Source organism: Diaporthe amygdali (assembly GCF_026229845.1).
Source record: "Diaporthe amygdali strain CAA958 chromosome Unknown NODE_39_length_394161_cov_64_078529, whole genome shotgun sequence".
NCBI lineage: Eukaryota > Fungi > Ascomycota > Sordariomycetes > Diaporthales > Diaporthaceae > Diaporthe > Diaporthe amygdali.
Window position 1 is genome coordinate 241,438 of NW_026517059.1, and position 18,698 is coordinate 260,135.

Consider the following 18,698-nt stretch of genomic DNA (forward strand, 5'->3'; position numbering starts at 1 on the left):
CCCTCGCGCTGCACACGTGCATAAAGGTGAACTGCCTGGTCAGTGACTCGACGCCGGAGGCGGTGGCATTCTCGACAAAGGAAGGATGCAGCACTCTGACATTTGCTGATTTTCGACTGCCTAGAAGAATTTAATAAATCAACTTTTCAAGTGTTTGGTTCTGTTGGCCAGGCCACAACGTGCTGTGGCCTTTGAGCCGGTCGTTGGATGGAAGTGGGCCATTCTTCGACACCAGGACAGCATCCTCCGCTTTCTCACGTTTCCCAGCAGTCTGCCTTGCAGGCCAAGCCGCTCAGGTGCCCACAATCACTGGACTGGTCAGCAATCGACTAAGATTTCTCCAACGGGACAGGCAGAATCAGCAGCATAGATATGCAGTGTAATCCTCTCCAAAGAGTTCATGAATCGCTGCTACTTCTTGAAGTGTAAAAGTCGGAGTCCTCCAAAGTGTGCCCGTAGGATCTAGCGTCGGGCGCTCAAGCTCTCCTTCGAGGCCGGCCATTGGGCCTGCAACAGCCACCGAAACATTTGGTCATACGGCCAGGGCCTCTCAACGTCTTGCTTACATCAGAAGAGAAACGCATGTATTTTGTTGATGAATGAGGTTGTGACACAAGACGCTGAGGAGCGTGGAAATAAAGTTTTGACAGTTGCTGTTGTGCAACACGGCGGCTCTTCTCCTGCGAGTAGGCGGCGAGTCAACCCCTGAATCGGTGGGGTCAGTGCTGCGGCGGGCTGCGCCTCACGCGAGGTCTAGTAGCCCATCCACCGCCAGATTCACGTGGTTGACTAAATGCTTAGGCAACATCAAATATTCTGACCGTGCCAGTGTCTAGCACCCATAGCCACTTTCATCACGATCATGCTTATGATTCGGAAGTTTGTGCTTTAATTTGTTTTTCTATCTCTTAGTTCATCGTATTCCTCACACATTGTCGAAAATCCAAGTTTTTGGTCCGGAGTATGATTTCATCACAGCCGTGGGAAGTGATGCTAAACACTGGATGTGCTCTGAAAGCGATCCTTCCGGAGGAAAGGGATGCTGAGAATTATGTTGCTGCTGGCGTACACTAATGAATGGCTTTGCAATGGCAAACAGTACCTCTTTCCAAGGATCTTAATGACAATTAATTGGCCTTAATGGGCCATTGGGAACGATGGTTTGAGAGGGGCCTTAGATTCGCCATCATTTGGACGCACGAAAGCCCTCAGACTTCATTGATACTCGAAGACCCTTTATTTTTTCTGAGTTTCCCCGATAAGATCCCAGTCGCAATGGAGACCAACAAGTCAATCATGAACAATTGCTAAACGATCCCAACTTAGAAGCTATCAGGTCCATAGGAGGTCACATCTCATGGAACCATCATTGTCCACGAACTGATCTGAAATCCCATCTCATGTGCTTGCACCACGGAATCTTTGGTGACATTTTAAATCTGACTCTATCCGACTGAGCTGTACTGCTATGTGGGGCGTTACCGCGCAAGAGTCTGAACCCGACGGACTGGTCCAGATTAACAGGACGCATTGTTTTGCCGATACGAGATCAATACGCGTACTTCAAGCCGGGGATTTCCAAGCAAGTCGTTGACTGATTGGAATTAATCGAGATGTTGACGCAAGGGGGAAATACGATCGTCTCATTCGACTCGTTTAGGTCCGAATACGCGCTTTTCGACTATACCATTCGGCGACTTCAGTCAACTTTGTCATGACAAAAGCTTCTGTTTCCTGCGTGCTTCGCAAGTGACATGGTCCAATATTCTTCAAACCAACCGCACAGCACGCAACCGCACATTTTTCTGCCTACTATCTTTAAAAACGTTTTGCGACGTCAGTTCTTTTCAACAACACGGAGCCTCCCTTTGGCCCTGTTGTCAACGGAACACAGATCGTTTTCTTCGAGTACCGACCGAATGAAGCTGCTGCATGGATATTCGTTGTGTTGTTCTTGTTCGCCGCCCTTGTTCATCTCGGCCTGTTGATATGGTTGAGGGCCTGGCATTTTCTGCCTCTCACGCTTGGTGCTGTCGGTTCGTTGCGATGCTCCCTATTAAATTTCCACCTGTCTAACCCTACTGATTCTTAGGCGAAGGCTTTGGATATTACGGGCGTGTACAAGCACACGAGACACTCAACACTGCGGGCCCATTCATCATGCAGAACATCCTGATTTTGAGGTGCGCACCACTCCTCGCCGCCACGGTGTATATGACTCTTGGAAGATACATTCTAGTCTTTCAGCTTAAATAACGTACCATCATCCCACCTCGTCTAATGACTGTGCTCTGCCTAACAGAAGTAGGTCCAATTTACATCGTCCTAGCCTTGCAGACTATTTATTATGACGAGAAGGTCATCGCTGGTACATATTGGCGGATCTGGGACTTCTTCGCGCTCAGAGAAAATCGGAAAGCAGCGTCCTCTGACAGGACATGTCGGCATAGCAATAGATCATAACACGCCAGATTCACCATTAAAGTTAGTGTATCACTTGGGCTAGGAAAGCTCCATATTGAATTCAAAGCATGTCAAGTTAAATAATCGTGATCTGCTCTGGTGGGTTATGAGGAATCAAACTGACGCCGTACAGGTGAAAGTATGCAGGTGGAGCTCTGAAGAGCCCGATCCTGTGGAATTCCTTCACCCGGCCTGTGGGCCTCAAAACAAAGCACAGGTTGACGAAAACCTGCAGAAGAAAGACAACTCCCCCGTCATCGACATGTCCTGTGCCTTCAACGCTCAGGATGTAGTCGGCATAAAAAGGCAGCTGCACCGAGCCCACCTTTGGATGGCTGATTTGAACTTCGTAGCGTAAAGGGTCATGCTCGTAATGAAACTCTTGACCATCCCCAACGCGACGGGAGACGAATAGCACCTTCGCCTCGGCCAAATGACCGCTGAGAACCAATTTGCCACCCTCCACCTCCCCGAACGGATTTTGACCCGCAACCTTTACGTTGCATCTGATAATCTCCAAGTTTTCGCCGCGTTTATCTACATCTCGGCTTCCAACGAGACTGGAGGAGCGATAATCTGGTGGAAAGACAAGCCTTACCAAGTCTGTGACCCCCCAGTACTGTACATTGGTGCAAACAGACGCCCATGACCAGGAGGGTGCTCTATAGGTTGACAGTGCATTCGAGGAAGGACTCAGCCTGTCGACCCGCCATAAAAGGTCGCGCTCGAGGGTCTTTTTCCAAAGCCCGGCAAGGTACATCGGGCCTGAGGAGCCGTCCGAGTCATCCAGAACTGAGGCACTTCGCTGCGCTAGGCCAGACAGTGCGGGCAAGCGATCAGACGCCTTGGTTAGATTTAGGGCTGAATACTGTTCGATGATGTTTTGCCATTCCGGCGATGCATCCCAGACAAGCTGTTCCGGGAATGCGGCAGGCGACGGTGCTGAACCCCTGCTGTCAGTCGACGGTGTTGAGCGCCCTCTGACAGCCCGTGTCAGCCGCTTCCAACGCATCTGCAATCGCCTGCGGAAAGATAAACGTGGAATGGCCTCCTTCCAATCGTCTGGAACCAATTTCAAACGATCCATCGTTGTGTTACCATCATCAAGCCGGGTGTCCTGCTTCAGACCGGTTATGGATGCGCCGCATTCGCATTGGGTCTGAGTGGCAGACTCCCAAATTAGCTCCGTTTTGCCAACGTGAATGACCCTGGGTGATAGAAGGATTTCTTGGAATACCCATCCCCTGGAAAGCAATGGCCAGTACGGCTGAGATGCGGATGTCGAAGGCAATGTCCAATGCCTATGCGCCGGACGGACCATGACAGGCGGAAAGTTTCGCGACCCGTTCTCCAACACAAATTTCTTGCCCTGACCGGCCTTATGGTAATCCGCAAAGCAGCCTGTAGTGCTGTTCGGAGACGATGTTGCAGCGATAGTCAACAAACTGTGCTGAAAGATCTCTCCCATCTTTGCGGACTCTCTCTGCCAGTCTTCGTCACTGTTCTGAACGATGCAAAGAGCATCGATCCAAAGGTAGTGAATGCCAAGCTCCAAACAGTACTGAATAGCGTCCTTGAAGGTTTGTGGTATTTCTGTCCAAGGAATACCGTCCTTTCGTTTGCAAATGTTTGCTATGGTCGTGATGCAGGGTTGGTGTAGCCCCCAGCAGTGGCTCAAAGTTGCATAGGAACCTTTGATAGAAGTATCATTCTCCTGAAGGCAGACGGAGATATCCGGGTAAGCTCCTTGGTCGAGCTTTAAGACTCTTTTCGGCAATGTCCAACGTGGATTTTGAGCATCTTGACGCTCCACACAGTCCTGAAGTAGTGCTTTCACCCACGCAAGGCTAGATTGTTCAAGCGGATGCCCTTTTGTCACAGGCTTCGCTCTTATTGCAGGCCAAGGGTGGCTGGAAGCCTCAGAGTCGTCAAGATGATGAAATAACTCTAGAATCAACTTGGGTCTACCGTCTTTGAAGTAGATCTCCACGCTCAATGTGTTGCAGTTGGCGGCAAGACCGTAAACGTAGACTCGGCTTATAGCTCGTGCCGGGCTTGATACGAAGCGTTCAATTGCTTCCAGCATAAGGGCGCATGATTTGCAGGCTCCTGTCTCCCCATTGCGGGAGAGCATCTCATAAGTGAAATCCAAAGCTAGGCGGTTGTCGTGCGGCGACCGCTTTCCTAAATTGTTGCAGAGTGAGCAAGGCGGCGACATCTTCGTTGGTGATGGACAGTTCGGACGTTGAGAAACGCCCTCTCGACACTGCTTTCATCCCGCGTGTCAGCACTGACAATCAGCTGCATCTGCGGTGTTACTCGAGGGACAGATTTGATTGGGTTCGGGGTCTCAGGTCCTTATCTGCAGGACGCTGCCTTCTGTTAACTTCTTTGGGAATGCCAACGCTGCGCATTTCGTCTTCCAGGGCTTTCGAGTGATTTGCGTGGCATCCTTCACGCCCATGGGTTTGACGGTTGCGAAGCCAGTCCTGGGTGACTTCGCGGGCTTGTCTCAGTGCAGGTGAGCAGCACATGCAGTGAGAAATAATCGATCAACATCGTGAATCAGCGCCACCCATTCTCTTCATTGTGTGGCTCTGGCTCTGCAAGCCACGTTTAATGGGATATTTGGCCCCCTGGCCCCTCAATGGCCCTCGACTTGGGAAAGCCTCTGCCCGCCTACCACAATCGCCGACGTCGTTGTTTATCTGTTCAACCAAAACGCCGTGATGTAAAGCCCGTGGTCTTCCCCGCCGGCTTGCCTGCCTTGCGTCGCCAGGACGTTTGGGCACTAGTGTACTTGCGAACAAAATTATTCATAGAAACAGCTTTTTTTTTTCTTCTCTTTTCTTCTTTTTTGAGAGCTACGAAGATAGCTGAAAAGACAGTATGAACAAACGGCCAACTTTATCTGGTCTTGCAAACAGTTGAACTGCAAGACAATGGGAAGGTAGCTTAGCTGGGTAGAGCAGCTCGCAAACGCCTCCCCAGGCCAAACGCCTCCCCAGGCAATGCAAGTGGTCCTGCGTTCGAATCGCAGCCTTCCCAAACTTCCTTTTGCTTTTCTAATGTCAGGAATTCTTTACTTGCTGTCAATTACGTACCGATGCAAATCTGGGATAGGCTTTGAGTTGGCTTTTCTGTTTTCTTAAATGCTCTATCAAATACTAGGACCAAGCGCTTGCTTGGAGCTCTGATATATACCGTCGTCAAACAACCCAGCGGCAACGGCGAGGGACTCATTAATACACTCAGTCTCTCTATGTCTAACAAACTGGGAAGGTAGCTTAGCTGGGTAGAGCGGTTTGCAGGTCAGAAGTCAGGATTAAGAAGGCTGAGGCTTGCGAGTGGTCCTGCGTTCGAATCGCAGCCTTCCCACATTTTAGTTTTGCTCTTATTGTGCCAGCATTCCCTTACTTTTCGCTGCAAGATGTTGATGAGGCCAGGTCTGGGGGGCTGGATTTGTGTTCGCTGTTTGATTACAAACTTCTCATGATAACCAAGGCATTGTAGCTTCTCATAGACTGATTGAATGGATTGGGGACGTTTCTTTCGCGATCCAAGTGCTCGATGAACCTAGAAAGGGTGCCGTCGACAAACGACACAACAGCGGGAATGGCTCGGGACTCATAAACACACGCACCCTTTCCAATTTCAAGAAACTGGGAAGGTAGCTCAGCTGGGTAGAGCCACCGGATTGATTGTCTGCGATTGAGAACTTACTTACCTCGGTAGGTATGGGGCTCTGTCTGCAGGCTTTGATGATGGTGTGCCTGCGTTCGACTCGCAGTCTTCCCTTAATTGTCTTTTTTGTTTGTCTCTCTTCTTTTTGAATTCCTTCCCACTCTGCTTATCAGCATGTTCTACATTACCTACCCACTCAAAACTCGCTGCGATCGTTTACACTTCAAGGCTGACTTAGAATTGAGTAGGGTGCTGATGAGAAGATCCTCAACGCACCCCCCCCCCCCCGGGCAGCCAATGAACCTATTACGAACCAGTCCCATAGCAACGGAGCTTGATGGAATAGCACAATCACGATACGAATTTTGGGGCGGCCTCTTTGCTTCCGTTTGTGTTTGTGTCCTTCGTTGTCTACGGCCTATCCATTGCCTTGAAGGGCGCATGCCGTTTGCCTTCGAACTGCTGGTCTCTGTAACAGTACTTGCTGTCGGTATTTGCACTGATTCCTTACGCATGATCAATGCAAACAACATTATGTAGGGCATGGGCGAGGCGGAGAGGCAAGTTTCACATTCGAGCATGGTGTACAGGTGAGCAGACATAAGATACTAGATTTGATATTACGATTGACACCCAGTCTTTCTTAAGGTAAATGCTTCCTTAATGGTGTTTACAGGCCTAGCATTGCCACGGAACAAGGACGTTGTCTACAGAAACCTAGCCTGTCCTTAAAAGTCAGATGCCAGGGCAACCCGTCTCTCACAGATGGGGCAGAACAGCTTTCCGACGTCATCTTCTGACGAGTGGATAAATGCCTGCCCGCAAGTGCAGAAGCGGGTTTCAGTGATCTCGGTGGGTTGACCCATGGAGGAATTTGTTGCGTCTTATGCGGAAACCTTCCAGTCGAGTAAGGGGTAGCAGGTACAATTCCGTAAAATGAGACACAGTATTCGGGAGCATATTTGTAGTTGGGCTTTGTGTGGAGGGGGTGGGCAGAAGCAACGTCGTTCCTTTTTGTCTGCGAACTTTCCATGGTGTATTATTGTGGTGGGGTGAGTCCTTCGAGGAGGTGAGCGGATCCGCAGGCCCTGTGGTGGTTGGTCTCGTCGTCGCATGCGCTCTGTATGACTGAAGCCAGTGAGGACTTGGCCACAATCCTGAGTCACTCACTCACTCCTCGGATTCGGTTTTGGTAGACCAGTGCACGTCAGTGAATGCCTGTCAATCAAAGGTTAAAGGCCGGCGGGGCTGCGTCCCATCCCGTCAAGGCATGTTGGAATTGATGCGATAAGTGGAGCATGTAGACTCCCAAGCCGAGAAGCAAAAGCCTATCGACGGCCATGCGGTTGATGAATGGGACGATTGGGGAGAATGTGGGGATAGCGTTCAGGAGGCGAGCTTAAAAGGCCATCACGAGATGCTTAGGGGAGCGGCGGTGATACAGTTTGAGGAGCCAACTACAGCGACGACAACAACCATAACGGACCTGATAGGTGATGCTGGCTCGTCATGCGTGAAGCTCAGCAGGGATCCAGAGGGGACGGCCTTCCAATGTCGAGCGAGTCGGGGTCACAGCGGACGGGAATAAGCGCTGTGCAGGACGGTTGTGTGGCCACAGGTGTGTGGCCCCGGGACGCTGATCCGGCGTCTGGAACGCGGCTCTCATTTGGCGGGCAGCTCCAAAAACGGTGTGATGACATTGTGGTGCGGCGTTCCGGATTGGAGAACGTTTTGGCACTTGCGCAGGCTGGGGCGCGTGTGCCTGTGTGCTTTGTTACGCGACGCGCTGGGGCTACCGTTTGTGCCACTGATGTCGTGGAATGGATGTGATGCGATGTGATGTCAATGCTCCAAGGGGTGAAGGGGGGGAGGACTCGAGTTTGATACTGTACTCGCGTCGGTCTTTGAATTTATCATTTATTGAATTTATCGATATTTGTTTTTCATTTTCATTTGCATGTCCGTCCTGGCCATCCGTCCTGTTTTTGTCCGTCTGTGTGTGTGTGTGCCCGCCCGTGTATTGACGATAAGCTCAAGGTGTGCTTTCCCTTCCCCGTACACCGGTCTGCCATGCTGCTACCCACATGCACAAGGACAGGCTCCGCCTACCACCCAGGTACGTGGTCATTCAAGCATCTAGGTACAGGACATACTCCAGGTGGCCTGTCATCTCAAGGGAGGGGAAATGTTTCTTGCATGCTGCGGCTTTTGCTCACCGTCAATGTCATGTTCCATGAATGTTTTGTTCCATGCGATTGGGCAGGTAGGTGCGGCCCACGGGGTGAAGCTTCAGAGGCGTCAGGTCGGCGCAGGTCAGGCCAGGCACATGACCGTCACCCCGTCACCGTCACCGTAACCGTAACAGGGGGTGCCTGCCACCTCCACAGATTTCGCCCTGCGCCCTGCGTGCTGCAGGCGGGGAATGGGCCGGGGAAGGTGGGCCCCTTCATCCGCTGAGAGAGCATTGTGTGGGGGAGTAGGGGGTCACTGGGGGCTTGCCCTGGGCAGCCAGCAACACCTGGGCAAGCCCAGCACACGGGGGCAAGTCGATAAAACGGAGGCGACTGTGACTCTGCACGTATTGTGGTACAGTATGTCACTTCGCTTTATTTCCCCTTTGGCATCCGAGGCAGCTGCTAGCGATATGCCCTGTCCCTTTCCCTTTGGTCAGTCCCACCGTCGCCCAAGCACTGCATCCAAGCTCGACCATCCGCGACCCCGTCCGTTTTCGATTGTTTCGTGCCCGCCTGGGGCCCTTCTGCATCTGCCTCCTCTACCAAATATCTCGCTGATTGCATCAACCACCGGTCCAATCTGGCTCTGTCCGAGACACACGGGACGGTAACCTTCTCTTTGAATGGCTGGCCATGGCTCTAGCAATTGCATGGCTCCAGACTACGCTCCCGAAGATCCTCCGCTGCCCTCCTCACTGTTCCTCCGCGGTTTTTCCACCCAGACGATCGAGACATTGTCTCAATCCGCGAGGCCTGCTCCGCGGAACCAACCGTTGATCTGCCCTGAACATATCCAACTTCTAGCAGAGCCGCATTCGTATACTGCAGTCAGGGGAATGAAGCCGACCCGTGGGTCCCGTGTCTCTCCCTGCTCGCCTCCCTCCCGACATTGGTTGCTTGGCTGCAGCTGCAGCCCTGACACCTGCAGGAATGAGCCGCTTGCCGTCATAGGGTTACAGTGGGCCATCCATTTTGGGCACCTGGGGTCATTGTTGAGCCCTGATGCGTTCGATCTTTCGACATGACGGAGCGTACGACGACGACCTGTATCACAAAGTGCATCGTAAAAACCAATGGAGCCGCATCATGACCAATGAACAGGGTGGACCGACTCCGAGTCAACACTTCCTGAGGTGATTGACTGACTGATCGAGTCTACCGTCGCCCAATCAGTCAACCAAGCGAGCGAGCTGCATCACTAGAGAAGCATGCGATGCCCATGTATCAACATTAGCAACTACACAAACCCAATTGACTCGCCGTGCGGGTCGTTGTGCATTTTCCCGTTTCACCGAGCCGGTTCGCCTGCCGAGCAACGCCTTGCCAGCGGGCAAGGCTGCAACGAACATCCCGCCTCAGTGCTACATCGCAGCCTCAGAGACTTGTCGTCCATCGGTCGACTCGCGCACTTGATACCGATCGACCGGAATGTTCTCTCAAGCGATGGTCTAGACCACCTGAACCGAAGAGGGAACGATCAGCATGCAAGGCTGCACTAGCAGATAAAACACCAGTACTGTACTATCAACCCCCGCAATGTGCAGAGATTCTTCGGTCAGTTCTGTCTGCCTCTCACTCAATTGCAAACGACGTTTGACTGCAAGCGGTGTTACATGACTAGGGAGGTGATGCCCCGAGGTGAGGCAGCACGGGCAACACTCGATCCCGTTCGCCGTCTCCGTCGAATTGACAGCTCCTGCTCGCCTGAGCAAACTTCAACCCGACGGCATCTTCTCTGGTGGGTCTTAGAATGCAGAAACGGCCATCTTCTAATGACACACACGAGCCTTGTCGGCCGGCGGAGCGGGAATCTGATCCTACTTTTCGGATATCACTCAATCATTCATCTCGCGATTGGGCTGTCGGGTTCGAAGAGTTCGAGCTCCGCCGTGACAGAACCTTGGTTGAAGTTGGGCATTAAGTCACATCGCACGTGGAAATGACCCACCAGCACAGCGGTTACCGCAACAGGGTCCGTGGGACGCTGCCTGTTTTGATGCATAGCGGAGGCTCGCGAAACGGATGCCGCCCTTCATCCTCAGCCTCATTTCCCGCTTGGAGAAGCTCGATCTCGTCACTTTTCCCACCCCTGTATGCACCAACCTCCTGTCACGATTGACGGGTTCCCGCCAGTGCGCATGGAAATGACCGAACACCCAAAACTTTCCGGTAATCAAAATAGCCCATGGGACACGCAAGAACTCCGCTTGTCCGTAGCGTCGGCTGGAGACGACGCATCTCCGTGATGAAGGCACACATCACTCCCGATGGCGGTGAAAGGGCAAGGACAGGACTGGACAGGGCCTCAGCCTTGGACACAAGCTAGTGTTATTGCGCATTGCTGGGGCTGGCGAGACTACTCCAGCCTAAGTCATTGTACCAGCCACGCATTTCCTTAAAGTTTACCCGTCGGGAGCCCGCGGCGCTCTGTCGTTAGCGGCCGAGGTCAGATGTCTATTTTTATGAGGCCATGATACAGTGGTGACATTGGCGATCGGTGGTCTTCAGTAATGCCATTAAGCCGCTCAAGCACTCCGGCTTTGTCGCCGCGAACGACGTCCTCCTAAATTGCGAAGCAGCCCGACTTGCTGCACGAATGCGGCGCGTGGTCTCCCATCGCAAGCGCGCCCTGATCTTTCAGCAGGTGTGTGTCTGTTCATCAATGCCTCAGCTTCATCGAAACGGCCATGATGCTCAAAAAGTATCCTTTGGCCGCTGGGCTTCCATTTCGGGTGCAACGAACGAGTCAAGAGGACCCAAGCTCCCTGTCTCCGGAATCCCATCCGGTATCAGGGACAGGGGTTCCAGCCCCTCAATCGCCGCGGCATCTGGACTTTTCAGGGGCACAAAAACGTGGCACAGTCGAAAGAAAGGGCCGAGATCCCAAACGACGGTTCATCTACTGGCGGGCGATCCCTGCCTGACGCATGGAGTTTCTCGGGGGACCTTCTGGAAGAATGCCAAACGGTCGACGTTTTCTGATTTCTCCGCCAATTTATGGTGAGAGATAAATTCAAAATAATTGTTCACCATTTTATTGATCTCTGTCTCCCATGCAAATTACCCCCCGCCTGTCAAGATCGGCTCACAGGCGTTTCGCGACCTGGGACTTCCAGCCCTGGTTTACCGTCCTTACGTTTTCCGCCTGAAAGCCCGCCAACCCCACAGCCGGAGTATTTGCGTGAACATCACTTCTGGAACAAGGCTGCTGCAAAAGCAATGTCAGCGAGGCTGGCCGTCCCTTCCGACGCCAGCCTCACATCCGACGACGACAATATCTGAGTCGCACTTCACAAGCCACCAGAGACGCCTGACCAAAGCATCTGCAGCTGTTCCTATGGAGGACTTGAATGCTGTAGGTGCTTCAATTCACTGCGTGACGATGCCCTCAGCAATTCAAATTCGGAAATTCCGTACCTGTGAGCTCGCAATTTCAGCCTAATGATACCGAAGCCGTCTACCTTTCCGAACTGCTGCGGCGGGAGGTGCTGGGCCGTTAGAGCCAATCTGGGGGGTTTCTCTGAGTGCATGCTTCGGCTTCTCGATCCCAGTACGCACTGCCGTCGCGATCCGACTCTGACTCGTTGCCGCTCGTCGGCAAACGAAACGGTAGCGCCGCGGTCGAGGAGCTGTCAGATGTAGCGGATGTACATCCGAGTGGGGCACCTTCTTCTCCATCAAGGGGCCCGGGTTGTGTCCCCGGGGTCACAGGTTTGATAATTGAATGCGACCTGAACGTTTAGTGCGTCGATTGAATACGACGGCTATCGATTCGTGTTGACGGCATCTTACCGCGCTCCCGCAATTTAGAGTCTAAATCTTAGGCTCCCGGACAAAGCTCAGCTATCCTTTCGCAAAGTGCCGGTTGGGATTGCGGCGGCACCTAAGCCCGTATGCTCGAAGATTGCTCAGGCCGCCCACCAGCTTCGTGGGCTTGGGCTCAATGCGACTCCGGTTCACTGGGTGTTGATTCCGGTGGCTGGCTATTGAGTCGTAATGGATGGTGACAACCCCCATTGATGGTCCCAACCCAGAGTCTATCGTTTCAAGTGACGGGCAAATCTAAGGTCAAGTCGTGATACCTGACCGAAATACCGGTTCAGGTCTCGAGGACTTCACCGTCGGGCATGACTCGACACCCTGTGAACAGCGCCGGACTGTCCAGGTGGGTGGGCACACCTAGACTCCAGCCTGACTCTCCACAGATAGCCGCGTTGCATTGCGACCTCACACGACTAACAAGGCTCCCACGGGGTAGTCGACCGCTGAAACTGACGGTAGTGTTTGCAACCAGTGCGTTGGCACCCAGCACTGACGATTCACGACTTTCACATGCGAAGCAGACATGCGAAGCGGAAATTCCATCTTGTTACCCCAGACAGAACAAGCGTCCTGCGCGGTTCATGCGTCTTCGTCTACCCCGGATGGCTGACTCAAAGACACAATCCAGGTCGTTCACCGACATGTATGTGTCGCGGCAAGATCTTACGTGGCCGGGCATGAAAGGCTCTGGAAGGTCACCGTCATGTGAAAGTCGCATCACAGTGACCTCATCTGCGGCTCCGAGCTGTCGTACGCACGGCCGGCAGAGCGAACTGGCCATACTACAGGCGGTGTCTGCTCCGCGTTTCTTCCCCCATGGGGAGGCACGTTCAGCTAGACTACCCCGTGGCCTATGGTACGACACAGACTGCGGTGTATTGTACGCAGTGCGGCAGCGCTCAGGCACAAGCACCTGGGCCCCTCGCTAGCCTGACCTCCCAAGAACGCCAGAGCTTACCGTAGAGGGCCATGACACCGCGCTCTGCTCTGCGCCTTCATTTGCCCTGTGACCAGCAAGGCGCATCATTAGTGTTCTTCTTTTCTCAGATGTCCAAATTCGACCGAGAGACTTCGTCACATGTCTATTTGAGACCGTCAATGACTCTTTCTTTCGCGTCTAGGCTTGCTTCGATTCCGACCGCCGCCCCGCGGTTGACGCTGAAAGACAGCTGCGCACAGTCCTGGCAGTGGTGTGGAGACAGACGGTCCCAGCGACCAGCGCGGTTATTTTTGTCCAGAATGGCCGAAAACCTGGGGTACAGCTGCTACCATTTTAAGATTTGCTACCGTTTTCACAAGCTTCTTTGCTTCATGCTCCTCCAGTCAATCTCCAAATTCTAGGCTATTTCGGCGGCCCCACCGGCCCAGCTCGGGGAGCATTGTCAAATTGCAAGCGTGGTCGGCGGCAGCTTGGCGTCCTCGCTCGTTTTAGTGCGTGGAGCGCCTGCGGTGGACACTTTGCAGATCAAACTGGCAACATCCGTATTTTGGAGAAGAGTAGGGCTGATCTTAGCAGCAGGTGATGGACATTATTGTTTCGTCTGTCCTTGAAACGAATTCACGGACTGCGAAACGGTACGGCAGAAACGGAGATATACTCTGTTGACCTACAATACCCTTCCCTTCAAGCGGCTTGGTAGCTCACGGATTGGGAGGCTTCCGTCAACTGGGGCCGCACATCTGAGGGCTTTGTTCCTATGGTCCAGTGGCGGTAGATGGCAGGTCGCGTGCGAAGCGATATGCAAGCCTGGTTTCTGGGCAAGGCGGTTGACGGCCCGTCTTGCATGGGGGCTTCCCACCATCCCTCTGCGTGGCTGTCATCAGCCGAGACCTGGATGACGGTCGATTTACATCCGAGATATACACCGAAAGCATCCCACCCACATATTCCACGGGTGTACCGAGTGGTTAACACGCTACGACTGGGACTCTCCGCTACGTCCAAGAGCCTGTGCAGAATCTCGACTTTCCTCACCGGTCAAAATCCTCCTCCCAAGGAAGGGGCACATCAACGGCAGAATTTCGGTGCACATCTAACTGTGACCCGCTTCGTGCTCCCGCAAAGCCGCTGCTCGATTCCCGAGCTTATAACCCAGCAGCGGTCTTTGGTGCCATGATCGCCCAGACCTCGACTGTCCCACGTCGCCAAAGCAAGCTGTCCCGGGAGCGTGGGCGCTCGTGTGACTAGGGGCGCCGCCAACGCGCAAAAGGATCTCGCCTCACCAGATCGCGTAACCAGAACCCCCACCGTAAGCAATGGCGTTCATGCAAGACCACTGCACGTAAAAAGTGGGCGTCCTTGGGAGAATAGACATGTCAGCTCGAGTCGCGGGTGGTCATGTTTGGCGTAATTGTGTGTAAGTGAGGCCAGGGAGGTGGGTTGCTGCTGAATCAGCCAGCCCACTACTTGCGAAGAGACTCGTGAGAGGTCAGGCAGAGGGAGATGACTATGGTTACGATGACGTCTCGGTGCCCTACTGGGCCAAGTCACGCACGCCCCGGCTGAAGTTCAGCAATCCAAATCTTCGGGTCGTCTCTGTGCCCTTGCCCGTCACGAGATCTGCACTTTCCGGCCGTGAGACTTATCGGAGTCTGAAAACGGATGTAATAACCTGGGGTAAAAGTCGATGAGATCCCGTGTCTCAATCAATTCTGGGGTAGGTACATCGGCGAGGAGACACGTGCAGTGCTCAAGATGTTGTCCCTGGAGGTTGGCTCAGCCGCCAGGCAGGGCCGACAGCACATCAATTGCGTGTCTCTGCCACTTTCGGTTGATGCAGTAGATCATCCTTCCATCCACACTGGAAAACGGGAATGTCCCAAGATTTGGGATTCAATGGGTAAAAGCTCGCGATGCAACCATCGCGCCAAAAGAGAGGGAGGTGGAGTACCAATCCCCAGGTGCTGACTGAGGCGAGCGGTGTTGGAGGCTGTCCCCGGGGAAGCATTCCAGCCAGCAATTGCACTGGGTGGTCAGGGGCGGTTCCCGAGGTGGTGGTGGCGAGTGACCCGGGGTTGAAACGTGAAGGATGTTGGAGGTCGGGGCCCTCGTCCGAGTTCGTCACCGGTCCTCCGAAAGAGGGAACGGCAACCCTCCATCAAGTCAACCACGTGCGGCGGATTCAGATGCCAGCCCGGCCGCGCGCCCCCGTCCTTTTCTTCTCTTGTCGCCCTGGCCCTCGTCGGCGCCGGGCCCCCACCCCACCACCACACCCTCCTCGGTCGCCGGCTAAACTTGGGAACGGTGTGCGTGTCGCCTGCGTTTGTGTATGTGTATGCACGCGCGCCCTCCTGCTGCATGGAATGCTTGTAACGCCCCATGTACATATGTGTGCATGCAAGATATAAGCGACCCCCGCTGACCCAAAAGTCCCCCATGTACGCATCCCCCGTGGGGTACAGACTGACATAAGCACAGCCCTGAATTAAGATGTTCTCGAGCAGTGGAGACAGGACCCGAGGGGAGGGGACGCAACGGGAGGCATTTGCAATGCAGTCAGGGGTCATTTTTCGGGGGACGTTTCTTTCTTTTCCATCCCCCTCCTTCTGCATGCACGTCTGCATGATGAATCCCCCCCCCCTCCTCGCATGAGTGGCCCGTTGGTACAGTTGCGCCGCTGCCCAACCAGCGACCCCCATTCATCAGCTTCTCCCTTCTAACCCTGGCCCTGTCTGGGCTTTTATCCGGGCTGATCTGCCGCCGAGGCGGGATGGTCTATGTACATCCTCGGCGATCAGCGGGGGCCGAATACTTTGCGCGGGCCATCTCTCACAAGTTGAAGCGATCGGGGCGTGTGAGATGCCCGGGACGATGGAGGGGGGAAACATGCAGGCAGGTGTGCGTGCGTGTGTGTGCATTGCTGAATAGCGGTCTGAAGAATGGACGCTGAGCTCGATTGGTGAAGGGCCAGGCGGGGACATGAACCGCGTTGAGTGCTGTGGACTATACTCTGTTGGTGCTCGTCTCTCCGCGACAGGCGAGGATGCTGTAACGGCCGGTGGAAAAACGGCCCAGTAGGCTTTCGGGCCTCCTCCGCCCCCTGTGTTGCAGACGTGTTGATCCCTTGAGTGACAACCAGTTGCTGAGACTCTGGTGTCCTCGTGGACGAGAGATAAAATATTTGGCAATTTACCAAACGCCAACGACTACTCGAGCCCCGGGGATAGTCCTAAAGTCCACCTGGGTACACCATCCTTACTACTCTACATCGCCACTGGTACCTACCTGCTGCAGAGGGGGATGTGGTTGCCTAGTGGAAGTACTTTTCCTAGTGGCAGCAATAGCGATACAGAGGCCACGCATACATCAGTTGAGAAAAGTCCTCTTCCCCTGCATAGTAATTTATCCAACGCGTAGCTCGAGACTTGACTCGCCTTCAGTGTCAGCATTGAAGGGGGCAAAATGGGAGAGGTTCTTGGGTTCGGTTCTGATTGGCTGGAATTACATGATCTCTGATGGCGCGCGGTCACTGTGCCACTGGGTAGTGTGGTCAGCTGTCCACGTCCGTCCTTGCTTGCCCTTTTTAGGGGGCAATGAGTGATTTCTGCTATGAGAGCGTGTTGAGCCAACGGGAGTTGAATGTCGAGGAGTCGTGATTGTTGGAGCTTTGTTTGGTTTAGTGGCGTTGATGTCGGAGCCCAGTTTTGTCAGTGTACGTGTGATTTATAGAGTTGGGTCTTCTGTAAAGGAAGGAAAAAGTCACCTATGTTGATGGACGATAGAGAATTTTGGAGAGATCGGAGGAACAGCTCTTGACAACGAGCAAGTAACTCAGGCCGTATGAACCTGTTCACTTCGATAACAAGCCGTTACTGTATTGATGAATGAATGTCTGATTGTGTCAAGTTATCATTTGTAAGGGCTCGACAAGGTCCCATCGTTGTCATGTCGCCCGACTGTAGCTGAAGGGAAACATCACTTTGCTTTTGTTCTGTGATGAGGTACCAAAGTGTCTAGTCGGCGGGGTTATCGACGCAAATTTGCCATAGTCTGATCCAAAATTCTCATATCAGCAAGAATACTATCAATTGAGGAAATCAGATGGCTCGCTTGCTGTGAGACCCTACACATGAACTTCTTTGGTTATCTATGTAAGTGCGAAGTATCGTACGAAAATATTGTTCGTGCAATTGTAGCAACCCGAAAGCAACAGGTCTAGACGCAATACTCCAGCTATCTGTGTAGAGAGGCTCATAGTCTCCTCGCGTAGAGACATGTGGTTCACATCTGCCTATATGCGATCATATATACAGTATTTTTCTGCTTGATTAGACTTCGACTTCTCCAATCGATCACAATCGGCAGAATCTTGTCACATGCCCTTTTACCCTTTAAGTTCAGTCACGAGCCCCCGAATACCCTTCCTCTCCTTCTCCGTCAGGCAAATATCAAAATACTTCTCCAGCGCCCTGACCCGATCCTCCTCCGTCCTCAACACCTTCAAGACGCGGTTCTGCCCGCTCTCCCCCTCCTTGACGACATCCTTGTGCAGAATCCGCTCACCCACCAGCTCGCCCGTCCCGGGGTCCAGGACCGGCCGGTACGCGATGACGGCCTGGAGGAACCAGCTCTGCGGCTTGGTCATGACGTAGTAGTTCATGACCTCGAAGTCCTCCGCGAAGAACTCGGCCTCGGAGAACGAGTACATCTCCTCCCAGGCGGCGCCCTCGTTCCTCCGCGACGACCACACCCACAGGCGCTGCGCCGGGTCGCCTTTCGTGGCCTGCTTGTCGAGGTGCTTCAGCTCTAGCCTGCCCCGCGTCGGGGCGATGGTGGTGATCTCGTGGCCGTCCTCGAGGGGGACGGGGCGTGTCGCCTCTTGGGCGCCGAAGCCGACGTCTACTAGGTACTTCTTCCCCTCGATTGTGACCAAATTCACCATGTGGCTCCTGAGAGTTTTACATCAGCAACGTACACTCATTCTGTGACAGTACCGTCGGTCTCGGTTCCTCACAATCTCTCGTGCTTCACCCTCCCGCCAGAGCTATAGAGCCGGAAGCCGAGCGTCCTCAAGACCGTCGCGAACAGCTCATTGACCTCCATGCAGTACCCGCCGCGGCTGTTGGTCACGATCTTGTGGAAGAGGTCCTGCGGGTCCAGCGAGAGGAGCCGCGTGGGCGAGTAGTGCAGCGCGATATTGTCGAAGGGGACCCTGGCCTGGTGGTGCCTCTGGAGCCCCGTCAGGAGCTGCAGCCTGTCGGCCGGGTGCTTGCTCCTCGGGTAGTTGATGTGCTTGAGGTACAGCTCGAGCTGCTCCTCGCTGTACGTCGCCATCGCCCTTAAATAACAACCCGCGCGACTAAGACCAGTGGAGGATGTGCTTGGCTGTGGATGATAGACGCAGTGGGTCTACTAGGTAAGGGCGCCGGAACTGCGCAATAGTGCGAGGCTGTTGACGAGAGGTGGCTCCGTGGGGGGTACTTGTCATTGGTAAAGTTGAGGCATTTGCGGATCCAAAATATGAGGACTTTGATGCTGTCCCGATTTTCCCTGCA

At 53.6% G+C, this 18,698-nt stretch overlaps 2 protein-coding genes across 2 annotated transcripts; both read right to left on the minus strand.

Annotated features, from left to right (window-relative positions):
* Positions 1-2,539: 2,539 nt before the first annotated feature.
* J7T55_000200 (uncharacterized protein) lies at positions 2,540-4,681 on the minus strand (the record flags this gene model as incomplete). The annotated part of the gene is made up of 1 exon (XM_053133815.1): positions 2,540-4,681. One exon carries the CDS (start codon positions 4,679-4,681, stop codon positions 2,540-2,542), a length of 2,142 nt encoding a protein of 713 aa, XP_052988398.1.
* A 12,846-nt stretch (positions 4,682-17,527) lies between these two features.
* On the minus strand, positions 17,528-18,477 carry J7T55_000201 (uncharacterized protein; the record flags this gene model as incomplete). Its single annotated transcript, XM_053133816.1, has 2 exons — positions 17,528-18,092; positions 18,158-18,477. The coding sequence occupies 2 exons, from the start codon at positions 18,475-18,477 to the stop codon at positions 17,528-17,530; spliced, it is 885 nt and encodes a 294-aa protein (XP_052988399.1).
* Between the last annotated feature and the right edge of the window lie 221 nt (positions 18,478-18,698).